The sequence below is a fragment of the Arvicanthis niloticus genome, chromosome 13, assembly GCF_011762505.2.
Source record: "Arvicanthis niloticus isolate mArvNil1 chromosome 13, mArvNil1.pat.X, whole genome shotgun sequence".
Lineage (NCBI taxonomy): Eukaryota > Metazoa > Chordata > Mammalia > Rodentia > Muridae > Arvicanthis > Arvicanthis niloticus.
Window position 1 is genome coordinate 44,605,166 of NC_047670.1, and position 27,674 is coordinate 44,632,839.

The 27,674-nt window shown below is 45.6% G+C and overlaps 1 protein-coding gene across 7 annotated transcripts in view; it reads left to right on the forward strand.

Moving 5' to 3' along the window:
* The window catches only part of Khdrbs3 (KH RNA binding domain containing, signal transduction associated 3), a 414,163-nt gene that overhangs the window by 237,189 nt on the left and 149,300 nt on the right, over window positions 1-27,674 (forward strand). Inside the window, exon 1 of one of the 7 annotated variants that reach the window (XM_076911442.1) lies at window positions 16,271-16,713. The exons of 2 other annotated variants lie outside the window; for them this stretch is intronic. In XM_076911442.1, coding sequence (XP_076767557.1) covers window positions 16,626-16,713 — 88 coding nt within the window. In that variant the 5' untranslated portion in view covers window positions 16,271-16,625. Of the gene's footprint in view, window positions 1-16,270; window positions 16,714-16,760; window positions 17,010-17,282; window positions 17,537-27,674 lie in introns of those variants that run through there. 4 more of the 7 variants (XR_004608143.2, XM_034517447.2, XM_076911438.1 and 1 more) reach the window with 4 other exon arrangements.

Genomic DNA, 27,674 nt, shown 5'->3' on the forward strand with positions numbered 1-27,674 from the left:
AGAGTTCAGTCCCTCTCCCTCCCCCCCTCCTCCCCTCTCTTTTCCCCTCCTTCCTCCTCCCTCTCCCTCCCCCTCTCCCTCCCCTCTCTCCCTCCCCTCCCCCACCCCTTCTCCTTCCCCCTCCCCTTCCCCCTTCCCCTCTCTCCCTCTCCCCTCTCTCTGCCTCATGCTTATGGATCAAGATGTAATTTCTTTAAACCACTGCTTTAGAGTCATGGTCATAGTCTCTGTACAACAATAGAAATGTAACTAAGACATGTTTTCAAGATAGATGCCATGCCAGAGGTGGCACAGTGTATCAGTGTGCACTTGGGAGGAACCCTAGAGTGACAAGGAGGTCATGGCATGTGTAGATCCAGCTTAGGAGTGCAGTTATTGGGAATACTTGGACAATAGGTCAATATTGTCCAATAACTGCTATAGAAGATATAGCAATCTTGGACAATAGGTCAATAACTGCTATAGAAGATATAGCAGTTATTATTCTAGGAAGAGGTCTCACCACTTAATATAGCACCTTATAGACCTAAAAACTGAGTAAACTTTGACCTAAATGTCTTCTGATATAACACACACACACACACACACACACACACACACACACACACACACGGGGGTGGGGGGTGGTGGGGGGGTGGTGGAGAAGAATTTATCTTCCTCCTTCCCAGGCCCGAACCTGATTCCAATCTTTTGGCCTCTTTGCATATCCTCAGCTTGCTTATCAGAAGTGTGCCCTAATTCTTGCTCGAGAAAATGTGCCTTCTTCAAGAGATTATTCAGACACTGCTTCCAGCTGTGAAGAAAGCATGCAATTCACTAGCAACAGAATCACTGGGATCATTTTTCTCTCCTTGTTCTCCCTTGCCTCTCATCCAGTGTTGTCAGGACTTGCCAATTTAGCAAGTCTGCAGCCCTGTGCAGCACACAAAAAGAGACAAAAGGTGGGGGGGGGGGCGATGAAAGACAAAAAAAAAAAAAAAAAAAAAAAAAAGGAAAGAGGAAGATAGGGAGAAAAGATGGCAGTAGGTGTTATTTTAGCCCCTGGAGGCATCTGAGACTAAAGGTGGCACAGAGCCTGATTTTTTTTTTTCCAGATGAGATCAAAGGTCTGTATCAGAATATTCCTGGAAGAAGTGGACAAAAACCTTCCAGCAGAACTTGACTTCATAGGTAGAAAAAATCTCAGGAGAAATAGTACAGGTATGGGGTCAGAGTATGTAACCTGAGCTGAGGGGTCCATTGTTGGACAAGTTACTCCATCCTAAGAATTTCTTTCCCTTTCTCCACCGCCCTTCCAAATGGGGAAAAAGTGGAAACCTGTTATTGACTGTATGAGTTACTTTTCTCACTGCTGTGAAAAAAATCACCAGAGGCTGCTTAAAACAGAAGAGATTCTTTTGGCTCACAGTCTGAGGGCGCAACCCACCATGGTGAGGAAGGCATGGCAGTTGGAGGATGGGGCAGCTCATCCTACTTCACCCTCTGTCAGGAAGCAGAGACAGATGGATGTCCTTGTGCACTTTCTTATTAGAATGGAGTCCAGGACTCCAACCCATGAAAATGTCTATACCTTTAGGATGGATGTTTCCATCTCAGCTAACTCAATCTAGAAAACACTTCACAGACATACTCTGAGACTTGCCTCTTAGCTGATTCTAGAGCCTATTAAATTGACAATTCCTGTTGATCATCACATGGACTCATTTGAGGAGTGATTAGGGAAGTTATGGAAAACGTTTCAGCAAGAGCCAAGTGTTTCACCTATCTGACAGCTCATCGTTAGGACTCTGGTATGGCTGAGTGGTGATGTGCAAGCATTCAGGGTTGGGAGGTAGTCTATCGTGGCTTTGACATCTGACTTGCATGGCTGTGCACACTCTGGGAATTGGGGATTGCCAGATTTGCTGAATGCTTACAATTGAAGCAAGAGAGTCAGAGAGCAGCCAGCTTTTGTTAATGCTGCTCATGTGTGAGGGTTACTATTTAGTATGCAAGGCATTATTTTATTTACAAAGAGGAGCTGGAAAGATGGCTCAGTGGGTAAAGTGTCTGCTATTTAGGTGTAAGGACCTGAGTTTTGTTTCCACAACCTCTTCGAACAGGACGTCCTTGGTAGGTCTGTCTATTTATTATCTATCTATCTATCTATCTATCTATCTATCTATCTATCTATCTATCTATCTATCTATTTACATACCTACCTACCTATCTAGGATCTCTTGTAACCCAGGATAGCTTTAATCTTACTATGTAGCTAAGGTTGGTCTTGAATTCCTGATCCCTCTGCTTCTACCAAGGTGTTGCTGGGATTATTGGCGTGCGCTCCCATATTCTGGTATCATTTTTTATCACTAACTCTGGACTTATCCTTTGAGAAAATTGAACATCAATGAGAAATATTACTGTATTCTTTTGCTCACATAACAAAATATAAAGTCGTAACTAGTTGAAGACATGTATGATCTTTATATTGTTCTAAGCACAAGTCTTGTATGCTTCCATTATGTCTCATACTGATCTTATGAGATTGGCACTTAAAAATTGACATTTTATTTAATTTCAGTCCATAATGACACTATGAGGATGACATTCACAGCTCCATTTTATAGACATTGGGTCTGTGGCACAGGGAGGTTAAGTTTAAGTTTATAAAGCTGGTTGTTGGCCTTTCTGTCTCCTCTAGTAGACTATAAGCTTTATGAAGGTAGAAACCCTGTTCCAAAGTTTGAAACAGTAAAGAGCAGAAATATACACAATCTATACTGGGGCAATACAGGGATAAATATTGAGAGAAAGAAAGCATGGAGGGATTTTAAACCTAGTGAGAAGATTTTTTTTTTTTTTCGGAATCAGTGGCCAGCTGATTTTTTTTTAATATAAATACTTTGTTAATGATTTTATTTTATTATTTTAAGTGTATTAATGGTTTGCTTATACATGTGTCTGTGTGAGGGTGTCAGATTCCCTGGAGCTGGAGTTACAGACAGTTTTGAGCTGCCATGTGGATGCTGGGAATTGAACCTGGGTCCTCCAGAAGGGCAGCCATCTCTCCAGCCCCAGTGGCCGCCTAATTTAAAGGTACTGACTGAGGCTCTTTAGTGTTAATAACAGTGTGTGTGTGTGTGTGTGTGTGTGTGGTGTTTATACTCATGCCCACCAGTGTATGTGTACATGTAAAGATAAATGGTCCTGGGCACATTCACTTGACAATGCATGCATGCCCTCATTCTTGTATGTGTGTGTGTGATGGAATGATGGGGTGACATTGTGGAAGGTCATTTAATATGTCTTACTTAGTTCACCACCAAGGTAGATATGAAGATTAGGGGTTGTGTGCGTGCCTGGTATGTACAAAGTCCTGTGTTCTTTCCTTAGCTAGCAAAAGGAGGAAACACTTAAAACACTATAGAAAAAGAGGATAAGGAAAGAAAACAATGCAAAGTAGGTTAATAGAGTCTGATGAATACTAAATCTTGATGCTATTGTACATTAGTACATTAGGACATGCCCATTCAACTTATTGATGGTATATTCCCCAAACTCAAAGGTCTGCAGTGACATTAGATTAGACCATCAGAGTAGGAAGGACCAAATCCTGCAATCTGTTACTGGTTGAATAAAAAAATCTGACCTTCATCTGAACCAACAGTGTGGGAGACCCTGTAGGGCTTTAAGAGAGAAAGAGAGAGAGAGAGAGAGAGAGAGAGAGAGAGAGAGAGAGAGAGAGAGAGAAAACGACTTGCATTTTTAAAGATCAGTGTGGTGCAGCACGGGGTCGTTGTCGAGAGGGATGCCAGTGACCATAGTATCAGGGAGAAGACTGGACTATGAGATAGAAGGGAGGGCGAGGGCAGGCACTGGGGAGTCCAGGGACCCATAGGAGGAAAAAGTCACAGGAACTGCAGACAAAGCTACTTGGGGTGTAGGGAAAGGGCAAGGCTTCCAGACCTCTGGAATAATAGAGGACTCATTCAAAGGAATAGAGAATCCCAAGGGAGGACAAGATTGGAGCTATTTGCCAGAGAAAGGACAACTGTTTCGATAGATATAGGAACACAAAAGCAAGAACACAGCAGTTCTTTAATCGGAGAGACTCACTTGATTTAAGGACTCTTAGGCTAATTGAGGGGCCTGTTATAAAAGCAAATTTGACATCCTGCAGAAACCACCCAAAGACTAACAATCACTACTGTGTGCAGTGTGTGATCCTCTGCTCATTCTGAAGACCTAGTCAGAAGCCACATCCCCTGCACTGGGTTTCCTTTATACAATGCTCCTTCCTATTACGACAACAGGTTCTTCAGCACAAGTGGAGTTGTTTCTTTGCTGTGTAACATTTTATTCCTCTCTGTATTTTAGAAAACCCAGAGAACAAATATTCATCCCAGGAGCAATTTATATAGATCTTTAAAAATATGCATTTTATACAGTTATTTGGTTTCATAAGCAGCGGTGGTGGTTTGAATGAGAAGTGCCTCCTATAATCCTGGGCATTGGAACACTTGGTCCCCAGATAGTAGGGCTGTTGGGGGGAGACTTAGGTGGTGTAGCATTGCTGGACCAAGTATGATACTGGGGCAGGCTTTGAGAGTAAAAGCCATACATCCCTCTAGCATGCTGTTTGTGAGCTCTCAGCCATGCCTGCTGCTTGCTGCCATGCTTCTTTGCCCTCATGGACTCTTATCTCCATGGAACCATAAGTCCAAATAAACTCTTTCTTCTATAAGTTGTTTTGGTTGTGGTACTCTGCCATAGCAACAGAAAGTGACTAATACAGCAGGCTACTTTTTAAAAGGTGCTCATGAAAGGCACCTATCATTGGCCAAGACCCTAACTGTGTGCAAGTGATTTAATGTGGGATTGTAATGGCCTAGGATTAAGAAGGGGGGATGGAAGGAGAGCATCAATCCTGGATACCTCAGATGAGGACAGCAGGAATTGGCTCTCTACTGCCTTCCACCCCAGTGCCAGGAAGCCAGCTGACCCATCATCAACCCTAGTAAGAATTTATTACTCTGACAGTTACCGGTTACCAGGCTTCACTTCTTATTTGACTTTACAAGGTCCCTGTTGTATATCCTCCTCGACCACCCTCAGCCCCACCCCTGTCTTCCAGCCCCTGAGTATGCAGATGAGGCATCTTCCAACACCCCTATTTTGGCAAATTATACATGGGCACATAAGCCTTGTTCCAGACACTCTGGCACTTCCCCAGGGGCATAAATACCCCTCACCCCTATCCCCATTGAACAGAGTCTGTTCTCTAAAGCTGTTCCCAGGTGTATGTTTCTTTCTTGTGCACTCACTGCTGAATGCATCCCCAAAGTTTTTCTCCCTCCACTCTGGCCCTGTGCACAATGAGCCAGGCTACCTCAAGATGAAGAGGTGGACCTGGCCGACAATTTAAGTGCCCAATATTGTTCTGTCTCAGTATTCCTGTGACGGAGATGTTTACGACCGAGGAAATGGAGGCTTAATGAGGTTCTGTCCTTGATGAAATGTATCATAGCTTGGAGTTGGGAAGTCAGGCTCCAAAGTCTATGTTCTTTCTACTGTGCCTCAGAAATGCCTTAGGTATGATTTCAGTGCATCTCCAAGGGCTCAAAGCTTGAATACTGGTTGGTAATGCTAAGAAATAGTGGGATCTGTATGATGTGGGGTCTGGTGGAAGACCTTTAGATCCTTATGGACCTCGTCTTCAGAAAGGTTAAAGCTATGTTCATGAGAATTTGATGTACTGAGAAGGTTGCTATGAAGTTACTACCTGTCTCATCCTTTGAGTTCTTTCTCTTCCATGCACTCCCATCAATCTACCTTCTATGAAGCCCTGACCTTAGGCTGAACTGACAGGACAATCAGATACTGGAATTCAGTCTCCAAAACCCCAAACTAAGTAGACCTCCTTCTGTACAAAGTACTCAGCCTCAGTTATATAGTATAGAAACTGAAAACAGACTGAAATAGGCCCTTGGTATTAGCTTATTGTTTCAAAGCAGAAAGGCAGAATCTTCTCCATAAGCAAGGTTAGTGGTGGTGGTGGTGGGGGGGAATCAAAACTAACAAAACATTTGGACATTGTTTTTCAAACTTATTGCTGCTACATTAGCTAATGATGCCATTTATGAGACTTCTTCATTAATCACAGTTTTGTAATAAAAGGCAAGGAGACTCCTTCCTTTTACTGAGTATATGCCCTGTGGTTGGAGGGACAGTTGATCTGGGAATCACTGACCCCATTCCACAGGTGAAAAGGAGAAACAACTTGACTAGTTCCATTATTTGTGGGTAATCTGTGAAAAAGGATTTCATCTGTAACCTGCAAAGTCCACTGCTCTTCTATTCATGAGGGAGTATTGCTGGGGCCTTTTATTTGTTTGTCTATGAAAGAAAATGCCAAATTATTCCATGAACTGCTAAACAGTGAATTTGAGTGACTTATATTGATAAATCACTGCTTGATTTTTGATGACCTAAATCTTTTTCCTGGACAGACAAACATAGTTTTTATTTGACTTCAACATTCAAGGAAGGGCAGTATTGCAGACCAGTATCAAATTGGTTAACCCACAAAGACTGTCGGGCCCAACACGAGGTCTAATCTCCATTCCACCTTCACCCTTCAGTCAAGTACACAGGTGGAGGGCTCGAACAGGCCCTAGAGAGATGTACATACTAATGAGGTACCTGAAGGCCAGAGGTGGAGCCGATTAAACATTCCTCCCCAGCCCCTCCCCCCTTCTCCCCTCCCCTTTTAACTCAGATTGATCCTGGGTTTTAGGGGGTATGCATCAGATCCATCCACCGTCCGCCATGTGAATAAACTGGTTTTGGAAACCCAAGGACTTCCTCGTGTGTTGGGGCCATGCCGCCATGAGGAACCGTGAGGAGCCGGGGAGAGGCTTTTAGTTAATGAGCAGCCGGGCCCAACTTCCAGCTGGAGGAACCCAGAGCGTTCCCAGCGGACTACCCACAGCATGGCGGGAGGAACCCTGGGATCCCCAGCCTTATTTTTTTTTCCCTACATGGGAGCTCCCAGAAACTGATACCAATCAAAGAGCATATGTGAGCTGTCCCAAGGCCCCCAGGATGTATACAGCAGAGTGCTGCCTTGTCTGGCCTTAGTGGAAGAAGATTTGCCTTAATCCTGTAGAGACTTGTTGCACTAGGGTGGGTGGATACCCAGGGGAGATCCTCTCAGAGGTGAAAGGGAGGAAGATGCTGGAAAGAACCCTGGAATGGGAGGTGAGTGGGAAGTAGGAACATTTGTGATGTAAATATATAAATTAAAAAAAAAAAAATCAAGAAAGTGATCAGCACCAAAGGCGTGGACAGCACCCTCTTGGCCTCTTCCGGAACAGGTATGGGTACGTCAGAGTTCAGGAATAAGGGCTTGTTAGTCCTTGGAAGAATAAACCCTCAGGAACCACAGTTTCATACTCTGCCTAAGAAATACAAGGCCACTTAGCAATAGAATATCTTAAGGAGGCAGCTTCTCCAGGCCAATGTGACTTTGACCGTTATTTGGCACAGTGAGTGCTTTTCAACAGGACCAGGCACACAGTGAGTTCTTTTTTGCTCAGCTGGTTTTTGGTTTGTTACCTGTCTTCAGCCACGTCTTTGCTGAAGGCTTTGTTCTACCTTTATAGCTGGCATAGACTTAGTTTTCTTTGCCTCACTGTTACAGGCAGGATGACCAGGTTTTCTGCTGACATCCCACACTGTCTTCTTCCCATTCGGTTCCATTCTCCCCACCTTAATCTTGTAAATAACCTCTTTGTAAAATCCTGTTACAGCCCTTTTTGAGTACACAATTTCTTTCCTCTCAGGACTCTAATAAATTGAAAGGGAGTATAAGAAAAAAGAAAATAGAAAACTCACTGTGTGATAACATGGTAAGAGAAAACAATACACTATTACCATGGACATGTTCTGGGTGAGGACATAAGCTAAACCTCTGGGCACTTGCTCCTCTCATCCCTACATTTGGCTTGTGAAGTGATTATATTAGTTGCCTTACTATGAGATTTAGGATTTAAACATTTTTTTGAGGGCAAACCAGGTTATGCCTGCATAATATTGAGGCTGACAGTGCATCTGTTCCTGCTTGGTGATAAATGGGAGCAGACTAAAGAGACAGGACATTAAAAGTCAGCATCACTAGAAGGTCTCAAAGCTGAATATGATCCCACACAATCATCTCTGATGGCTGTAAGAAATGATAACCCTCAATGGGCAGCATACATTGGCCTTACCCAGGTATTCTCCCAGTGGCTAGAAGCACAGTCTCATCAGACAATAACTTCAGCTCTAGATTTTACCTCATTCCTATAAAGCAGGCACCTCCTGCCTGCACCATATCCACAAGAGTCTGTTCTTCCTGCTATCCACAGTCCTCACAGAAAGGCAGCCCATTCCCCCTCCCCTCTTATCCCATATATACTGATCCCACAAGCTGTACTCAGATATATTCTAAGATGTAAAGCCCTAAGTGGGGTTATTTTCTTCAAATGGTGAAAACTACATGGAACTCTTGTTTCAAATTTTGAATCTTGTGAGCCTCCCCCAGAGAATATCTGAGAGCTTGACTGTAGTAGTTCAGTGATAGGAGTAGTATCAGCAGTAGAATACAGGTGCCACTTCTGTTGGAGGTGGTCAGTTGAGTACCAAGTACCCATCGTATCTCTTTCCTTACAAACCAACTCCAGTTTTGTTGGTGATAGCCATGTACCCAAGTGTAATGGTTAGTTTTCAGTCAACATGGCACAAGGGGAGTCATCTGGGATGGGGGAACCACAATTGAAATAATACTCAAGCAGACTGGCCTGAAGGTAAGTGTACAGGGGTGTATTTTTCTCATTAATGATTGATGACGACATGGGAGAACCCAGACCACTGGAGGAAGTGTTACCCCTGGCCAGGCAAGGAGGTCCTGGATTGTATAAGAAGGCAGGCTGAGCAAGCCATGGAGAAGCCAGGAAACAGCACTCCTCCACAGTTGCCTTGACTTTCCTCAGTGATGGCTATAATGTGGAATTGTAAGACAAATATAATACTTCTACCCCAAGTTGGTTTTGGTCAGTGATTTATAACAATGGAGAACCCTAACTAGAATACCTAACTCAAACCCTAACCCTAACCCTAACCCTAACCCTAACCCTACCCTATCCTAACCCTAACCCTAACCCTAACCCTAACCCTAACCCTAACCCTAACCCTAACCCTAACCTTAACTCTAACCCTAACCCTAACCCTAACCCTAACCCTAACCTTAACTCTAACCCTAACCCTAAGCCTAAGCCTAAGCCTAATACTAACCCTAACCCTAACCAAGAAAGCACTGCACCTGTCAACTACCCCCTGCAAACAAGGATGCTTACTGTGTGTATGCATCTTTAATGATACTTCATGGGGCTTCAGAGGAGCATCTCAGAAAAGGGTGAGCAAATGTTAATCATTTTCCTCCTTGGCTCTTTGTCAGTCTTCATTCCTGTCAGGGATGAGGTCATGATGCCCAAAGTGGAAGGGGATCAAACCTGTCAGGCCTAGGATGGCACAGGAAGGGAACCTAGCACATCAATGGCATCTTGTAGCCACCACACCTGCTCTACACAATATACTTAGGGACTCTGTGAAGGATGACACAAAGCACATTTATTTGGTTAGGTACTGACAGCAGGGCTTTGGTTTTGGATCACATCCTGTCATTCCGTACTGTCCAATGTCAAAGCCATTGTCCACATGTACATGGCTAATTAGCACATGAATGGGTGTTATTAGTAGTAAGGAATTACTTATAGTGCTATTCAATCAATTGGATTTAAATTTTAAAATAGTATAGTCCATGCTCCCATAAACTACAACATGGTATTTTTTTTTTTTTTGCTAATCATTGAAAATTTTGAATTAAATTATGATGTGCTATGGATGCAAAATACTAGATTCTAGAGATGTTACCATAGAGTATTAAAGGTCATCAATATTTTTAGATTAGTGATTACAATAGAAATACACTCTGAATGTGTTGCGTTGAATAAATGACTTGGTTATTCTTTGTTTCTTTTTTACATTGTTAGCTTCTAGACAAGTTAAAGCTATATTGTATATAGCTTTCACATTCCCCCTCCCCCCACCATGGAAGAGTGATTTTCTACCGAGATGTTATTTGTCATGTGCTCATGGGTCCTGGGGTCAGCACTTCACATTTATCTCATGAGGAACGTAGAGTAACTTCCTGTAGGGAATTCTATTTTCTTCCTTTTTCTAAAGAAGCCTGAAGAGGCTGCTTTACCCCCAAAGTCCCTAGCTGACTAGGGGGAGGCTGCTGGCTGTATTCAGCTCTTTAACAGGTGGCTTCAACTAGTACATGCTCCTGGGAGCTCAGCATGTATAACTGTGCATAGATCATTAAGCTTTGTACATCGAAATGGTGATTGATTGCAGACCAGTCTCCAGTAAGTGCAGCTAGAGAGACCAAGTAGGATCCACTGAAAAGATAATATCAGTTAGAGGGTTCTGGCATACTGCTGTATGCTAACTGTCATCTGAGGCAAAATGAAGTTGATTAAGGATGCCCTGCCTTCGTCCTCCATTAACAACAAGCAGGGGTTCGGGGAGGATATATCAACCTGGTATAAATCCCAGCAAAGTAGGGGGTGACAGCTCAGATGTGTGTGAGCTAGCAGTATGTTGTAGAGAAAGCAAAGAATGAAGTGTTTGGCGAGACATAGCTTCTCTTAAAGTTACTGTCAAGAAGCCTACTTTTGTTCTGAAATATTTTCCTTGGGAATTCAGTGTTCTTACATGAATATACAACTCTTCATCTCTGCTCTTTCTCACAACGATTTTTGGTAAGCTCATCTCACCTTGCTTTTTCTACAGGAAAATAAACAATTATAAGCCTGTATTCTTTTTTAAAAAAATAGTTTATTTTAGTTTTGATTACCTGTATTTATGTATATGTGTGTTGGTATGTACATATGAGTGCAGGTGCTGGTGGAGGCCACAAGAGGGTGACAGATGTCCTGCAACTGGAGTTATAATTAGTTATGGGTCCCTGACTTGGGTGCTGGCCACAGGATTCAGGTGTTCTGCAAGAGCTTCAAGTGTTCCTAATTGCTGAGCCATCTCTCTAGCCCTCAACACTTATATGACATCCAATGGACTGGACTTTAAAAATGCCATCACCTTACTAGCTTGTTTAGTTTGATACAGCCAAAAAATACTTTATTTCTGATTATTTTACCAAAACTCAATGTGCACAGTTTTACTGAGCCCCTTTCCAAAAAATTAATTAATTAAAGTAAACTAAATAAAAAACCCCACCATGTAGACAAATTGTTTTGCGCATATATTTATGCATCCTAACATGAACAGTGGGCTAGGAGATGGGCATGGATGATTTACTATCGTGGCAATAATGTTTTACATTTCAGCTGTGCTTTTCAAATCATAGTATCTTACAAAGCACCAGAGTGGGTGATAACTTAGTGCATTCCACCACCACATATCACATTTTTAGAACAGTATGTGAAGGAAAAGGGTGGCTCCCACATCAAGGGAAATAACAAAACCCATTTCCACCATGGCTAGATCAGAGAGTGCATGGCACTTTCCAGGATTGTCTCTGTGAGTCTTATTGGTCTCATTGGATCCCAATTAAATAGGAAGAAGACAACTGTTACTTGTTGCACTTTCCAGGCTTAGAATAGAGACAGAAGGAGTTGGAATTTGGAAAGATTATCAAAGCAGGTCCTAATGGGGTCAAATGGCTTTTCTGCACACACCTGGCTGTCACAGCAAGGACCCTGGACATGTTGATTCTTGTTCCTTTGTTACTTCCTTTGTGTGCCTACCTTTAAACACATGGAGGCTTCCCTATGCTTGTTTCTCTGCTTTTCTCTGTATTGCTCTTTTACTTTTTATTCTGCCCTCTCCCACACTTTCTTTTTCTTCCCTTCTATTCTACCCCCATTTCATTACCATCTTCCCTTTCATTTTTCTTCACATTAGAATCCCAGTTCATTATTTTCCTTCTCAGGCTGACATTATAGTCCTCCTTGGGGTTCCTTTCAGTGGAGGCCAAAACCCAAGTGGCTGCCACACAACACGATCTTTTGAGGGAATGTACTTCCGAATTTGGCCACGAGGGGGTGTGTGCGCAATATCTGTGGCATCTTCCCTGCTGAACAGTTTGGCTGGGTGGCTTTGCTCCAGTAAAGAGAAACATGTAAGAGGACATGGACTTGGCCACCCACCAGATAGAAAAAGGACTTGCATGGAAAGCGTGTAAATACAGAGCAAGGAGGCTAGGTGTCTCTAGGTTTGTGAATGATTGACTGGGCTGGAAGACATAATTTTCCTGTTTTTAGACTGAGTGGAATAGAAATGGCAGAGTATCTGAATGTACATGTACGTGTATATATGCGTGTGCATATGTGTTTCTCTCTTTGTGTACACATTATGTTCATGTGTGTATGCATGTGCATGTGAGCAAATCTGTCCAATTCTGCTTCCAACATCTGGACTATTTCAACTCTCTTAGCCACACTTCCTTGATGTCTGAGCTTCCTTCCCGCTTTTCTCTGCATCGAGTAGGGGAAGCTTCATGTAGTCACTCCTGATCTGTGGATGTGCTCTCTCTGCACTCTGAGGACTCCTACCCTTCCAGGGCTGCAGTCTATCCTTCCAGCCATCTTCTAAGCTTCTGTTAACCTGTCTTCGATGACAATTGGAGTCAGAGACCAGATCTTCTTGGTGCCTTTTGCTGTAACATGCTCGTGACAGATTTCTAGGTGAGGCTATGCCATCTTTTGGTGTCCTCCTTATATGACAAAGCCACTGACTCGAAGATTTGAGTAACAATGATGTTAGAGAATTTTTTTTTTTTTTTTTTTTAGGAGAAGTGATCCCTGAATAAATGACTGCTTGCATTGAACTGACTGCTCAACCTGTTGCTGGGCTAAGGAGCTGAGAAGGGCACAGAAGACAAAGACTTAGTGTAGTAAGCATGAGCAAGGGCATAAATAACACTGGTGCAGAGAGGAGGAGGAGTCAGAAAGCGTTAACGCTGTATCTATGAGGAGGTTAGTGAGGTCTAAATCTTAACTGACCCCGAAAGATGGGCATCACCCTTTCCTGGTGCTCAGAGATAGTGCTTGCTGGGTTGAGATTGGTAGCTAGTAAGCAAGGGATATGGGTGGGGGAGGGGGGCAGAATGAGCCCTGGTTTGGACTTTTCCACCCATGAGACTGTAACACAGGGATCACATCTCTTACACATTCAAAGGGCAGCAATCCTGACATGGAAGGAAACTAGCTCACCGACACAGATGGTGTGATTGGTGCATGCCCTGATGATGTCAAGCACAGTATCAGCAGTGTCTGACTCACTGGAGCTAATGTCAGAGGCCAAGGATACATCATCTGTCTCTCCCTGGGAGAGAAGGGCTGGAAGTCGGTGGAGATCATAAAATGACAGCCATCCCTCTGGGGTTGCAGAGACTTGGCTGTGCTCCTCCTGGGAGCCTGGAATGATGGGTAAAATTGGCTTTGGAAATACTCCTTGCATCTCTGAGACTGAGAGTCAAGTCACTGACCTGGATCTGAAGAAAAGGTAGTTCTGGGTCCTTATGCCAACTGAGGGACTCCCTGGAGTGTGGACAGGAGCTGTGAAGCCTTTGGTAAAGTCAACAGTGGCATTATACCCTTGCCCAGAGGGGCCACTGGAGAAGGGCTCTTTTGTCTCTAAATCCAGAGCAGTCTCAGCACACAGGATGTGGTTGGCCAGAGCAGAGGATTCTGGAGCGATCTCTAGCCTAGAATCCCAAAGACTTGAATTTACATCACTGCCTGCTGATGTTTATTCAAGAAAGCTATAACTTTCTCCAAGACCCAAATCTTTCATTTTCTAAAGGATTCGAAAGTTAGAGACCACAGGATGGTGGCTTCATGAAGAACAGCGGAGTCGGCAGCACGACATGGCAGTCCCCTGCACTAGATCTTATGGTCCAGCCAGACTGGTGGGTGGGGACCATTTTCTGAGCCTCTTACAGAAGCATCAGTCTTCTCCCCTGGAGGACCCAGCATGGGCACTCACAGTGCTGGGCACCAGCCCTCTTGGAAGGTTCTGTGAGGGGGAGGGTCCTGAGCAGACGCTTCAGCCTCTCTGTTGTCGGCCTCATGGTATACAGTCCTCCTCCCCAGCTGCTGGTGGGACATATCTGCCAAAAGCTCCAGTGGGGGGTGAGATGCAGCTCTAATCAGTCTCAGATCACTATCTGGGAAGGGTTGGGTGTGGGAAGGGTTTAGAATAGGAGGGCTTGGTATCTCAGATTGCCAGTGGTGGCACAGTTGGCAAAGTATAAAATTACTCAGCCTTGGAGATTTCTTGATGAATAAATGGTGATAAACTGAATCTTTCCTGCAGGTATCAAGAGGACGGTGTATAAAGCTGCCAGAGCAGCTTGGCACTTAGTAAATGCTTATAATAAAGATAATTGGTAAATGCTTAATAAAGATAATTGGTAACTCCTTAATAAAGATACTCATCAGTGAAAGTTTAGACTACTACCGAGGCAGAAAATGGAAGACAGGTCAGGAAGCGCTGTTTCACCAGGTACTCTGTCTGCCTCTCCTCCTCAGCAGTGCTTGTCACTGCAATTCAAGTCTAGGGAGACTAGAGCAAGAGGTGTGTGCTTCCATTTAGATGGAAAAGGAGAAAAACCTTCCCTCAAGAACTCCCCAACTGCCTGTAGGAACTGCTGACGTAACCTAGGTGTTGGGGGTCCAGATTCGAGGCCCAGGCTTGGGGCACACTGCATGACCAGACCAGCACGAGGCTCAGGGTCAGAAGCGGGATCTACCCTTCTGAGCTTACTCTGCTGGGGTTGTGCTCCACGTCCAGCATCGAGGACCACACAGATGGTGTTGCCTGCTGCCTTTCGAAGCTTCTGCCTCAGAGAGCAGCCATGCGAGGGAGACTGCTACAGAACAGTCTGGCTTTCATTTTGTGCCGGGTGCTTATGAAATAGTAAATTCTCAAGAGCTCCCTAAGAAACAATCTTTTCTCATTCGCCCTATGATAGATGAGGAAGCCGAGGAACAGGTGACCTAAGTTTGCTAAAGGGTCGCAACTAGTTAACCATTGTATCTTACTGCCTCTTGCCAGTTCTGACTAAAGAGAGACAAGGGGGAGGTTGTTGCAGTGGACTCTGGAGTCCCACCTTACCTGCAATCAAGTACACACACACAAGGCTGGAACAAGGGATCAGGTGCTTGGGGGATTCTTGCAGTAACCTTTTATGGTGCTCTCTCCCTGACACCAGGTGTTGGAGACCTCTTTCTCAGACAAAATTTGGTGTTCCCCAAGATAGCTCTATGGTAATGACAGCCGACTCGTAGTTCTGTGAACAACTTTAGAGTACAGTGAGAGGGAAAATGTAGCATTTAAGGTTTTTCTGGGGAAAGTCTTGAGCACTGTCAAGGGACTCTGGTTATCAAGGTTGGGACTATGATATCCTCTGAGCAGGGACTCAGGAGTCCTTGACCTAGTCTGGGACATTTATTCCACACACCTCAAAGGATCTACAAGGAGCCTAGGAGGGCATTTGCTGGGGTCTGGTTGGGTGGCTTGAGGGTGACAGAAGACACCCTCACCTATGTGAGGTGTGGTAGGTTCCCTACTGGGGAGAGTTTAGAGAGGCTCATTCATCCACATCCAGAAGCCACCACGTAAGAAGAAGGGCAACCCGGAGCAAGTCTTGGAAGACAAAGACAGTCTGAAGGGCAGGCGCTTTTATGTAACCGACCTCTGCGCCAAGGGTCTCAGGAGGCTGGCGTTTCAAGTCCGGCCCGGCGGTATTTTCGCACAAATAGCAGCGGACAGCAAAGCGACCCAAGTTAGGCAAGTCCGTGGAGCTTTGGTGAACAAGGAGCCTGGTCGCACTGCCTGTTCCCAGAGCCTGGCAGTATGAACTTGGGCTCCAAAGGCTCTGCCCTTGTCCCTCCTCCCTAGGACGGGTGACCTTGGACGCGCCACTTGACCCGCGAGCCTCAGTTTCCCAGACTGCACATACAAGGCAATGCTGGACAGCTTAGAGGGGTGTTCACCGGGGAGCCCGGGATGGAGACCCCGGGTCCAGGGACCAGAAGCGACCCTACGACATCCCCGCCGCGGGCCCGCGCAGTCCCAGTGCCCCCACGAGGCGGCGCGCGCCGGGCGGTCGGCACAGCGCGCAGGCGCGGCGGGCGGGGCGGGGAGGGCGCGGGGCACTGCGCGGCGGCTCAGAGCGCGCGGGGCGGCGCGCGGGTCGGGTCGCAGCAGAGCTTGGCAGCGTCGCGGCCGGCGGGCGAGTCCGGCTTGCGCTCCTCGGCTTCCCGGCCAGCTCCTTTCGCTCATCCCGCCGCCGTGCAGCCCGCGGCCCGCAGCGCGGTGATCTGGGGCTCCACGGGGCCGGGCTGAGCGGCCGCCGCCCGCCCCGAGCCGCCGCCGCCGCCCGGCCGCCCGCCCGGCTTAGTCGCCGAGGCGCCTGGCGGGGTCCGCGCCGCCAGGGGCGGGCGGCTCGGGCTGCGGGGCGGCTGGCGCGCGCGCGCCGCGGGGCGGAGAAGCGGGCCCGGCGGCCGGCGAGCATGGAGGAGAAGTACCTGCCGGAGCTGATGGCGGAGAAGGACTCTCTGGACCCCTCCTTCACGCACGCCCTGCGCTTGGTGAACCGAGGTGAGCGCGCCGGCCGTTAACGGCACCCGCGTAGCCGGCTCCGTGGAAGAGGGAGGAGGCCCGACATCTGCATGGGACTGGAGGCGCTTCCGTGGGGACCCTGGTGGACCCAGGGGAAACTTCTGGGAGGAGGACAGCGAGCGTGTAGGAGCCTGTGTCCGGACCGATCCTTGGATGAGCCCACCGGAGAGAGACAGTGGGGCGCCCTGGGACCTGGGGTGTTCGGGGTGTCCGAGTTGCTGGAAGAAAGCGCTGCAGGGATATGAATGGGCTCGAGCGGATCGGCTGCTCAGGAGGTGAAGGGAACAGGTGCTTGGGTTGTTAGTGAAGTTTGTGGATCTTGGAAGACGTTTAGGGTCAGATCCTCCAAGCACGATAGAGGGGAGGACTCCAGCGGCCCCGAGGGAGGAGCCCAGTCCCTCACCCACGGTTTTTCTGTGTGTGCCTAGGCGGCAGCGGGCTGGACAGTTTGCCGTTCCTGGGGGCGGGCACTCATGCCAGCCTGGCAGGCAGGCGGCCCTTTGGAGGTCTCAGTTTGGTAGAGGAGGCCCGCCAGAGAGTCAGTTCTTGCTCGCCCTTTCTCTTGTGGAGACAAGCTGGGCGGGTGACCCTCATTGGTGTCAGGCTTAGGGTTGAACACATTGCAAAGGAACCACCACCCGCCTATGCCATTTTTCACACTCCTCCAAGCAGCGCGGTTGGAAAAGGAACCGGGAAGTGCCAAGGACAGGGAAGCTGGGTTTATGGAGGCACGCCTACCCAGGACAGTTTTCTTCTGGTTTACTTCTCCTCTGGCTTCCTGAATTATCTGTTGGGATGGAAGGTAAATGAAGCCTGCCTTCCCCGGATCTATCTGCTACACCCGGGTCCAGCATGTTTCATGTTTCAGAGGAAGATAGTCTGGGAACCTCTTTTTTTTTTCTTTTCTTTTCTTTTTTCCCCCCTCCTACTCCTTTTTTAAAGGATATGCCAGAGACATTATCTGGTCAGATCTGTAACCATTTTATGAATCACTTTGTGTAGTGGATCCTATTGGGGGGGTATGCTGTTCACAGTGCCGGTCCTGACTCTTATTGTTGGGAGAGAAAGATGAGGCAGACATATTCTATTTGTGTGTAGACTCCTATGTTTTAGAACCACGACCTCTGTTACTTGCCTGTTGTTGACCGTTGTCAGGAGTAAGCTGTTGTCCTCTTGTTGGGGTGGTGGAGAGACTTACCTTCTCCAAGAATTTAAGCTTCTTTGAATTGTTGAACAGAAATATGTTTGCTAGCCTCTCCCATTAATGGCATGATTTCTTTAATGTAATGGGGCTTGTGAAAAAGTAATGGGCGTTCACTCTTAAATTAGTGAAAAAAGAATTTTAAGTTTTACTGCCTGGTCCCTCTGAACAGTTAGGTCCCTGCGTTAGGGTTGTACTCCCCACTCCCGATGATTTATGTATGTCTTTTGCTGCTTGCTGGGCTGTCATCTCTGTAAGAAATTTCTTTGTACATTGTGTGAGATCAGTGGATTAGAAATGGTGTGGACTGTGAAACCAAGTACAGTTTTCCGGGTGAAGAGACCAAATCAAACTTGGGTTGGACTCAACCAGGGAAGCTGGTTTTAAAAGATAACGAGTTCTTTTAAAAGTCTGGATTGTTTTCCCTGCTGTGTTGTCACATCCGTGTGCTGTTAAGATGTTCACAGTTCCATCGGTTCCTGTGTCTGCTGGGGGTAATAGTGGCTCCATTTCTTGAACCAGACACTGGGAGGTGTTTTTTAGGGCTTGTTTGGCTTTGAACTTGGTTGCCTTGCTTGTCATCAGGACTGTAATTCTTGTAAGAAGTACGTTTCTTAGCGGTGAAGGAAAGTCTGCTGCCAGGATGCTCCTGTTACTGCGAGTTTTTACATGACTTGAAATGGATGCTGATGCCCAGAACACAGTGCTCTGTCATTTGAAATATTAATTATGGTCTGTTATGTAACTCCAACATTACAAGTGCTTTTTTTTTTTTTTTTTTTTTTCAAAAAAATCAGGTCTGATGTCAGCATTTGGGTGATTTCTGACAAAGTTTTATTTGGAATTTGATAGCCATCCCCTTACCTCTTACACGAAAGCATTGTTATTCATATATATATATATATATATATACTATATATATATATATATATATATATATATATTACTACAAGGAAAATCTCTTATTAGAGGTTATGCTGGAATCTCCCACAGGTGAGAATGGTTGTTTCTGCGATGAACCTTTACTATGGTGTGTCATGTAAGAGAGACTCTGCAGCTAATGTCTCCAAAGCTCATTGTCCTTAAGGTTTTGCACAGTATTTGCAAAGTTTCCACTGCACTTGAAGACTTGTTATTTAGTTCTATCCTTGCTCTTGCAATCCTGCAGGCAAGACAATCAGTGCTGTCCCAGAGGCTGCTGGGACCTCTGCTTCAGAGCAGCCTGTAGGTACTGAGAATTAATTTAATCCACATCTACTGTCTTAAAAGGCATTCTTCTTTCTACATGTAACTTCCCCCCAAAAGATGAAATGAACTCTCCGTGCTCGTCAATTTAAACCACTGTTGAAATCAATACAGTGAATATGATTGTTTCTGGTTAATTTAATGTAAGAGAGGGAAGTACTGTGTCTTTTAGAAAGATTGATACAGCAGTTGGAGACAGGGGGCTCTTACTGCATTTTGAAGACGCAGACCTCCATTGTAGACTTTTGAAGGATTTAACTCCCAGGCACCTGTGAATTAAAGCCCTCCTGTGACCAGTATTTTAGGTTAGTAATCAGCACCATACGATAATGAGACATTATAAATGAGACGTAGTTATTTCAGAATGCGGTATTCATAAACATCGATCAGCGTCCTGGCTGAGTTATCCCTGTTGCTACAGTCTTTAAGTAAGGACTGGTGCAGATAGCCGTCAGGTGAGAGACCTTTGCCAGTGCAGGTGCGCACCTGCCTTTTGTCCAGGCTGTTGGTTTCTGGTGGACATGAGTTACCGAGGAGTTGACTTTTAATTTCCAAAGGTAGCTGCTTCTCTCTCTTTGCCCCAAATGCAAAATGTCATTGGACAACAAAAGTAAAGCTAGTGCTTAATTGGCATCGAAGACAAAAGAAGTCAGGTTTGGTCAGAAAGAAAAGAAATGCGGCTTTGGTGTTCGCTCGCTGTTCTCCAGCTTGCTCCCCCGGTCATGCCCACACCGTGAACTGCTGCACTTCTTGCTAGGGAGGTTAGTTAGAGACTACAGGGGTGGTGCACACTGTGTGTTCCATTTGCCAGTAGGAGATATTCTGACTTATAAAATCCCTCTCTAGAATGCCTTGTGTCGTGATTTAATCTCACACTTTGGTCAAGGTTTGGATGGCTCCCTGTCCAAGTCAAGGCATAACCCCGTGTTTTTAATTATCTGATAATGTATAGATTGGTGGCTATTCCGGGCCAAGTTATATTTAGTTGTTGTTGGTGGTTCCAGGAGGAAGCAGAGTGAAGTGAGGCTGTCTGCACATCCACACTGATAAGCCCTTTGTTGCTATTTCAAAAATAATGGTTTTCACGTGACCTCAGCTTCTCACATATGAGGGTTCTTTGCATTATTTAAGCTATGTGTGGGCCTATGTATGTGCAGAAAGAGGGGCATTAGCCCATATTTTCTTGTAATGAAAAATAACTCAGCGGTGTAGCTTCCATTTTGGGGACTCCCTTTTGGAAAATCAGTTTGCTTTGGTTGAGCGCTCAGATCTGGACAGTGAGGTCTCAGCAGTGAGATTCGCAGAGTGCTGTTTAGATGTGGCACCTGTCTGCTCCCGGGTGTCATTCCCTGCCTCATGCAGAGGCTCATTCTCTCCTACAGAGGCTGCCATTAATTTTTGTTTATTTGGTTTTTTGTTTCTCTGGTGGTTGTGAGTATTTGGGTTTGCATTTGGAGGAAATGGATGTAGTGACTCAGTTGGAGGTCAGCCACTTCTGAGTTTTATGCAGTGCCTTACCGGAGAGATACAGTGTTCCAGCACTTGGACTTTGGGGACCCAGCCTGTGTGCCAGCTTTTTGTGCTGGCTACTGGAGAAGAGGTGAGGAACTAGAAGGCCCTGTGCTCCCTTGTAGGAGAGATTGAGTTAGAGATTTATAGATGTCTTCTTTCCTCAGGAACTCGCTTGGCAGTTGTTCTGGGATACAGAGTGATCAGAGGTTCAGATGAACTGAAACAATGTTTCTGAGCCCTTTCTGTCCCAGGTGATGCTTGTATTCTAATTACCACCGACACCCCAGAGATAGAGAGGTCTTCGGGCTAGGTTTTCAGTTGGAGAATTTGTCTGAAATGGAACACGTGTCAGAGAGTCAGAGGGAAGGCCAAAGTGGGTTGTCAGTTTTGCCATGCTATTCTGTCTGACCCTTGAGGGTCTGGGAAGTGAAGTTGCTGTAGACAGGCGCAGACTTGGAGAGCCTGGCCTCCTGATGTGCAGTTTCTTCTCTTGCTCCCTGACCACACTGGGTTGAAGGATACACGATGTGTTGTCTATTTTTACTCCTCTCCCTGCAGGTTTCTGCTTTAATTCCTCAGTCTGCTTTCCTCTCCCCACCAAAGGGCGGGGCTCTATTGCTGCTTTCTCACCTGCCCGTGATGCCCAGTGCTTCAGTGATCCACACTGGTGTGATGCCGGGGTTTATTTAGTTCTCCTCAGTCTGCTGGGAGACTGGGAGCCTGTTAGGAGCAGACTTGGTCTCACCTGGCCTCCTTTCTTCAGGCGGTAGCATCAAGTTCCATGCTTGGGCTTTGCCAAGGGATCTCTAGCCTTCCTAGAGTAATTGCCTTAGAGGTGGAAGAGTGAAAGTGGGCTGGGAATTGAGAGCCACTGAGAGCTCTGCTCCTGACCTCTGTGGACCACCAGGCCAGGCGTGTGGGGGAGTGGGGTCTCTAATGTGCACATAGGTGAGGAAGGAGGGAAGGCTCCAAGTGAAATGTGGTGTTAAAGCCGGCAGGCTCGAATGCCAGGATCCTGAGTGTGGAGGAACAGTAGGGGTCTTTTTCAGGAGATAATGAGAAGATGTTGTCAGATCTGCTTAGACTCAGATGTTTATTTACTTCTTTTGCTTTTCTGAGGAACTTGTTAAGTCAGTGCACTCCAGTACAATCAGCCTTCCTTTTGAAATCCATAATGGGATGATTTTAAAAAATTAGTCAAACTAGAATTCTGAAAGCTTACAGCACATGTCTTATAAATCTTCTTACCTGAAGGAGTTAATTTGTATTGCCAGGCACCAGCCAGAAACTTTCTAAATTACAGGGTTTTACTATGTAGCCCTGGCTGGCCTAGAATTTACAATGTAGACTAGGCTGGCCTGGACTTCATAGCGATCCTCTCGCTTGCCTGCCTGCCTCACTTTGAGTGCTAGAATTAAAGATATATGCCGTTGTAGCCACGCTTAGCCACAAACAGGAAGTCAGAGGAACAACTGAACTGCTCCCAATGCCAGCTTCAACTTGGGTATGCAGAGACCCCTTTGCCACTTGTCATCTGGTGGACTGAGGGGAGACAGAATGGCACACATCCTTACTAAAACAGTAAACAGGCTGTTCTGAGCTCTGGGACAGTGCATATAAATGGTTTAAATACAAGAGACCACATGGAGGGCCTCCTTAGTGCCAGGAGCTTCCAGTGCATTCTCTCAGACCCACACAGGATCCTGCATGGTTTGTAGTTTTATCTCTGTGGCTGCTGCTGCTGCTGCTGCTGCTGCTGCTGCTGCTGCTGTTGCTGTGTGTGTGTGTGTGTGTGTGTCTGTGTTTCCACTAATAAGGCTCTGGCTCCAAAATGGAAAGGAGGTGAAGCTTATAGTCAGGCTGGAACTTCCAACTCTTGGGTGCTTAGAAAGGATACTTTAAGAAAGAATAAAAAAAAGGCCGTTACTCGGCGTTGTTCTTAAATAAAAGTTTGATTATGGTGGAAGCCCATTAGGAATTTCCATTGGTGATGATGAATTTTTAAAAGAGGTGCCTGAAAATGTGCTTTAACAGAAAGGCCACCCACTGTGTCCTGAGCTTTCTAGCAACACTAGTGTGAGCCTTGGTGGGTGTTCATGGTGAGGAGGCTGACTTATGTATGCATCCCGGGAGTCAGAGAAAGCAGGACAACATGGCCTAGAAAGTGTGCACGGGAGATCTTCTCAGGCGCCTGCTGTGGGAAGGAGTCCTATAGAACTTGCAGACAGAGCTCTTTGTTTTTAATTCCTGGTCACCAAGTAATCACTGGTTCAGAGTGTGTTAGGTTCTTACTTAGTTTGTGGTATAATGAGAAAGTCCCTACCTTTAAAACCAGGCTTAAAAAGAAGAAAGGAAGGAAGGAAGGGAGGGAGGGAATGTTAACACCCAAGATCATATTTCCACGATCAATAGTCTTGGCTTTCTGGAGGGGATCGTATTTAAACATATATGCCTTATAATTACTAACTGTTGCGGCTACAGTTTATCAAGGGCCTTTTCTCGTTTTTCATGCTTTATGTATATTGTTTCATTTAATTCTTCTAACATTTTAAAAAGAATAAACCATGCTGGACAGTCTTGCTACACACCTTTGATCCCCATACTCAGGAGGCAGAGGCAGGCAGATCTCTGAGTTTGAGGCCAGCCTTGTCTACAGAGTGAGCTCCAGGACAGCCAGGGCTGCACTGAGAAACCCCGTCTCAAGGAAAAAGAAAAAAAAAAAATAAGGAAAGACAACAAAAGAATAGTTCATTTTATAGGTGAGAAAACTGAGATTAGGAGGGTCAGTAATTAACCAAGGTCACTCGCATTGCGCTTTGGAGCCTCCAGTTCTGTGCAAGCAGGCACTGTGATTGGCCCAACTACAGTGCTTAATTAACCGCAAAGCTTTGCATCGGTGATCTGCCGAGCAGAAGAGATTCCATGTGCTATAGAGGGGCAGACTGTGCCTCCTGCCAGTGTGGAGACTGGTGGATGCCATTTCCTTAGGGAATAGAAACACCTAACTAGGACCAAACTGTGCAGAAAAAAAAAAAAAAAAAAAAAAATCCGTGATTATGCAAGGTGACACCCTTCAGGTTGGTCCAGTTGCTTAACTTCCCAGACCTTCAGTTTGCCCGTCCACAAGTTGAGGACCCAATGAGTGATGGTTTCCACATGTGTAATGCAGAACACGCAGTAGGTTCTAAATTATGGTTGCCTGCTGTTGTGAACTGGCTCAAGACAGATGTGTGGGTACTGGTGTCACTTTGCAGACACCCTGTATCTAGTGATAACACACAGATCCTAGCCTTATGATGTATGGCAATCTTCTGATATTAGGAGGATTTTAGTTTTCCAGCCTCAAAGTTCAGCTTCTTTGATTCCCATCAGAATCACCAGCCCCAGTTGATTTTCTTATGCTAGTCAACACTCGCTCAGCACCCTAAGCCTAAATTGAACAAATGAAGTTCCATAAGCTGTTTTATGACCACAGCTTAAAGCATGTCTGGACACTGTAGCCTCCCCAGCACAAGAGAGCTTGCTCTGAGTTGGGAGGCTGTAAATTTCCATGGTTTTCACCAATCTGCTTCTGCTGCTATTTTAAGGATTTTAATGGTGTTCTGGCATATTATTGGTGCTCTTCCTTGGCAGGGTAAAGGGCATGGATGTGGGAGAGCAACCTCTTTGATCTCTCCTTTCAGCATAGATCCTACACTTGGGGGTCACTACTGGTTCGAGGTCCCATTGAGAAATTAGAGGGTGTGGGGAGGGGCAGTTTTCATTCTCATTTTCATGGTGTCATTCTTCTGCTCATGGTACACGGGTGTGTTCTGCTTTTCTTCCACTAGATGGCGATCCACATAGCTGCAGATCCTCTTCTATCCATCCAGCGTCACCTGAACTGAAATTAGCGCCGATGCACAAGCTTGCCTTTCTTTGGGGTTTCGTGCATTCCTACTAATTTTTCCTTCGAGTTTAGTATACTTCCTTTCAGGACACAGGAGAGTGTTTTTGTCTAGTGTTTCTGAGTTCCTAAAGGGTGCTGTATTCAGTTGCTAGTTTGCTTTTCATGCATTTCTTTTAGTCCTGGTACTACTGTGTGAAGTTAATTTTGTTCATCTCATTCTACAGATAAACTAATGGTGATCGCAGGGCCATCTAACTGTTTGAGTCATGAAGCTAAGGTAGAGCAGGCTCTGTGACCTAATGAAAGACGACAGACACTGGATTGGATTGACCACTCTTAGATACTGAGATGGTCTGGCTGGTGGCACTGGGCTGTTGCAATCTGTTCCTTCAAGGGGGAATTACAGTTCTGAGTTAGTTTGCACTGGGCCATGCATGTCAAGGTCTGAGACACACAGTGACAGTAAGAAAAGTTTGTCAGCTGGTGTGGGGTTTTCTGCCTCTTCTTGCCTTCTGTTGCTATTGACACGAGTGAGGTAGAGGGCTAGCCAGTGCCTGGTACAGAGCCACAGGAGGGTTTAGAAAAACAAACATGGCTCTCTTTTAAAATGATTTTCTTAACAGTGCTGAATACTGGATTGCCATATCTAGCGTCTATAAGAATTCCAAAAATTGATTACCATTGATGCAAATAATATGTGTTGACATATTTTGAACTACTAAATTGAACTGTGGACATTTAATTCTACTAAAGTGAACTGGAGCAGTTCTGTCTCTGTTTAGCTCAGTTGGTGTCACTGAGATGAAGTGACGGTGCTATCTAACGTGAGGTTTTCCAATGGTCTTCTTTGTTCCCCATGAATACCTCTTATATCTGGGTTTCAGACCCAAGCCCTTTCCAGTTGACTAGTGAAGAGTGAATGATTACCTGCTTTCTGTGGGGAGGGACTAGATTTCTTTACTGGCCTCATTTCATTGCCTCTTCCTTTCAGTCCAGTTGTGCCCAGAGAGCATAACCAGAAGTTAACCACTTAGAAAAATCCCTTGCCTTAGCTCCTACACGCCGTGCAAGCCTGTTAACTGAAAGGATCCTGGGGTCGGACTCAGGCTATTTTGTAGAAGAGGATAGTTTTGTGTCAGCCAAGTTGGGCTCATGTCTTAGTGCTGCCTTTGTTGTGTAGTGGCGGTGGCTGAATAAACTCTTCTTGGCCTCAGTTTCCTGTCTGCAGATGGTGAGTAAGCAGGTACATGCGCTCTGGAGTGTTTGCGATGCTTTAGTGTGGTGCTTGCAAGAGGCTCTGTCGCAGGCTGGGTGTGTAGGGAGTATAGAGCGAAAGTGGCTGCTGCTGTTGCCCTTGCTGTCGCCTTCATTATTGTTTTTTAATAAACAAATTGATCTTCTTAACGATTTTATTTATTTCTTTTGTGTGTGTTTGCATGCATGACTGTAGAATCCATGAGAGGGCATCAGATCTCTTGAAGCTGCTGTAGTGAGCTGCCCAGGGTCGGTACTGGGAACAGAACTCGGGTCCTGAGCAGGAGTAGAAAGAGCCTCCTCTGTCTCCTTCCTACAGCTCTTCTAATGTTCGGGACCCAGTCTGGGAGGTAAACATTGCTAACAAGCTGTTGGCAGAGTGGGTTCTGTGCTATGAAGCTCAGTCCTCTTTTTCAGGACTAGGTGGCTTTCTTGTATGAACCAGATGCTGAGTACTGTAAGGTCAGTGACCTGGTGCTGGCAGCATTCTGTGTAACTTCCCTGACTTTTCTGTTGCTCCTCATCTTCATGTTCCCGCCTTTGATGCTGGCTTGTAGGCATTTATCTGTCTCTTCTTCTTCCAATTTTCCAAATACGTTTTCCCCTTGGCATTAAAGATTTATTTCTGAAGTACTTTTACGCTTACACAGAAGTTGAAAGGATACTGCTAAGACTCTGTTTCCCCGTCTCCATGGATTCACCAGTTAGGATTTTCTGTAGTGTCCTTTCTGTGCCCTCTGCTACCTTCATGACTCTGTTGATGGTGAGGTGTGTGTATCATGTGGCATTGCCCTGTGAGTGCTTAACACCTCTGTAAACTTCCTGAAAGGGCCTTCTCTTGTCCCTGCTGAAACTTACATGTGATGCTGGCCTCTCACGCAATTCCTTACCTGTCTTTACCACTTGTTCCATTTTTGCCCTGAGGGGGTCCAGATCCAGAGCAGCACACTTTGTGTCCAGCTGCCAGGTTTCCAGTGTTTTAATGGAGGCAGCCCTCTGCCCTCCCCTGCCTCTGAGGCCGTACCAGTGTTCATGGAGAACCGCCTGTAACTCTAGGCTCTCTGATTCTCTTGTACTGTTGTGGAGACTGTGCATACTCTGCACTGTCTGCGTGAGAACACGTGGTGCCAGAGGCTTCACATCTTGGGTGACCAGCTTGGTGACTGGTTGAAGTCATGCTGGGGCATGACTGAAAAGAAAACTGTTTCCTTTTGTAACACTTGGTGCTTTTCTTGGGAGATATTTTAAGACTGAGTGTTCCATTTTTTTCAAACTGTCCCTCACAGACTTTAGCACCCATTCATATTTTGAACAACGTGAAACGTGGCTATGTGTAATATTTATAAAATGGCAGTTTCCTAACTCTACTCCAGCTACATTCATCTATTGGCATCCACTGAGAGGAGACGTTCTTTTGCCCTCTCTCTGCCCAGTCTCCTTTCCCTACCTTCCTCTGTTTACTTTATCTCATTTACCTTGTATAGTCATGGATTCTTTTAATCAATGAGTTATGGACCTTTATTGTATAAACTGATACTTACTTTGTCCCACGTGTGCTTCCTGGGAGTCCTTTGCCCTGGACCCTTGGTCCTTTAGACGGGGTTATCACAGTCTAGCTAGTTTGCTATACATCCATGGGCTATACATAACTGGTTGCTATATACCCATCAGTGTTTTTAAACCAAACGTTGACAGCAATATTTGAAAAAATAACCTTTATTAAACATGTACATTTTTTGTTATGTAAGTCATACACGATTATATAGTATTAGGTACCAATCTGTACTGTAGTCATGGGTTAGTGAATAGAGAGGACACAAATAGCTTAGTGTAAGCAAG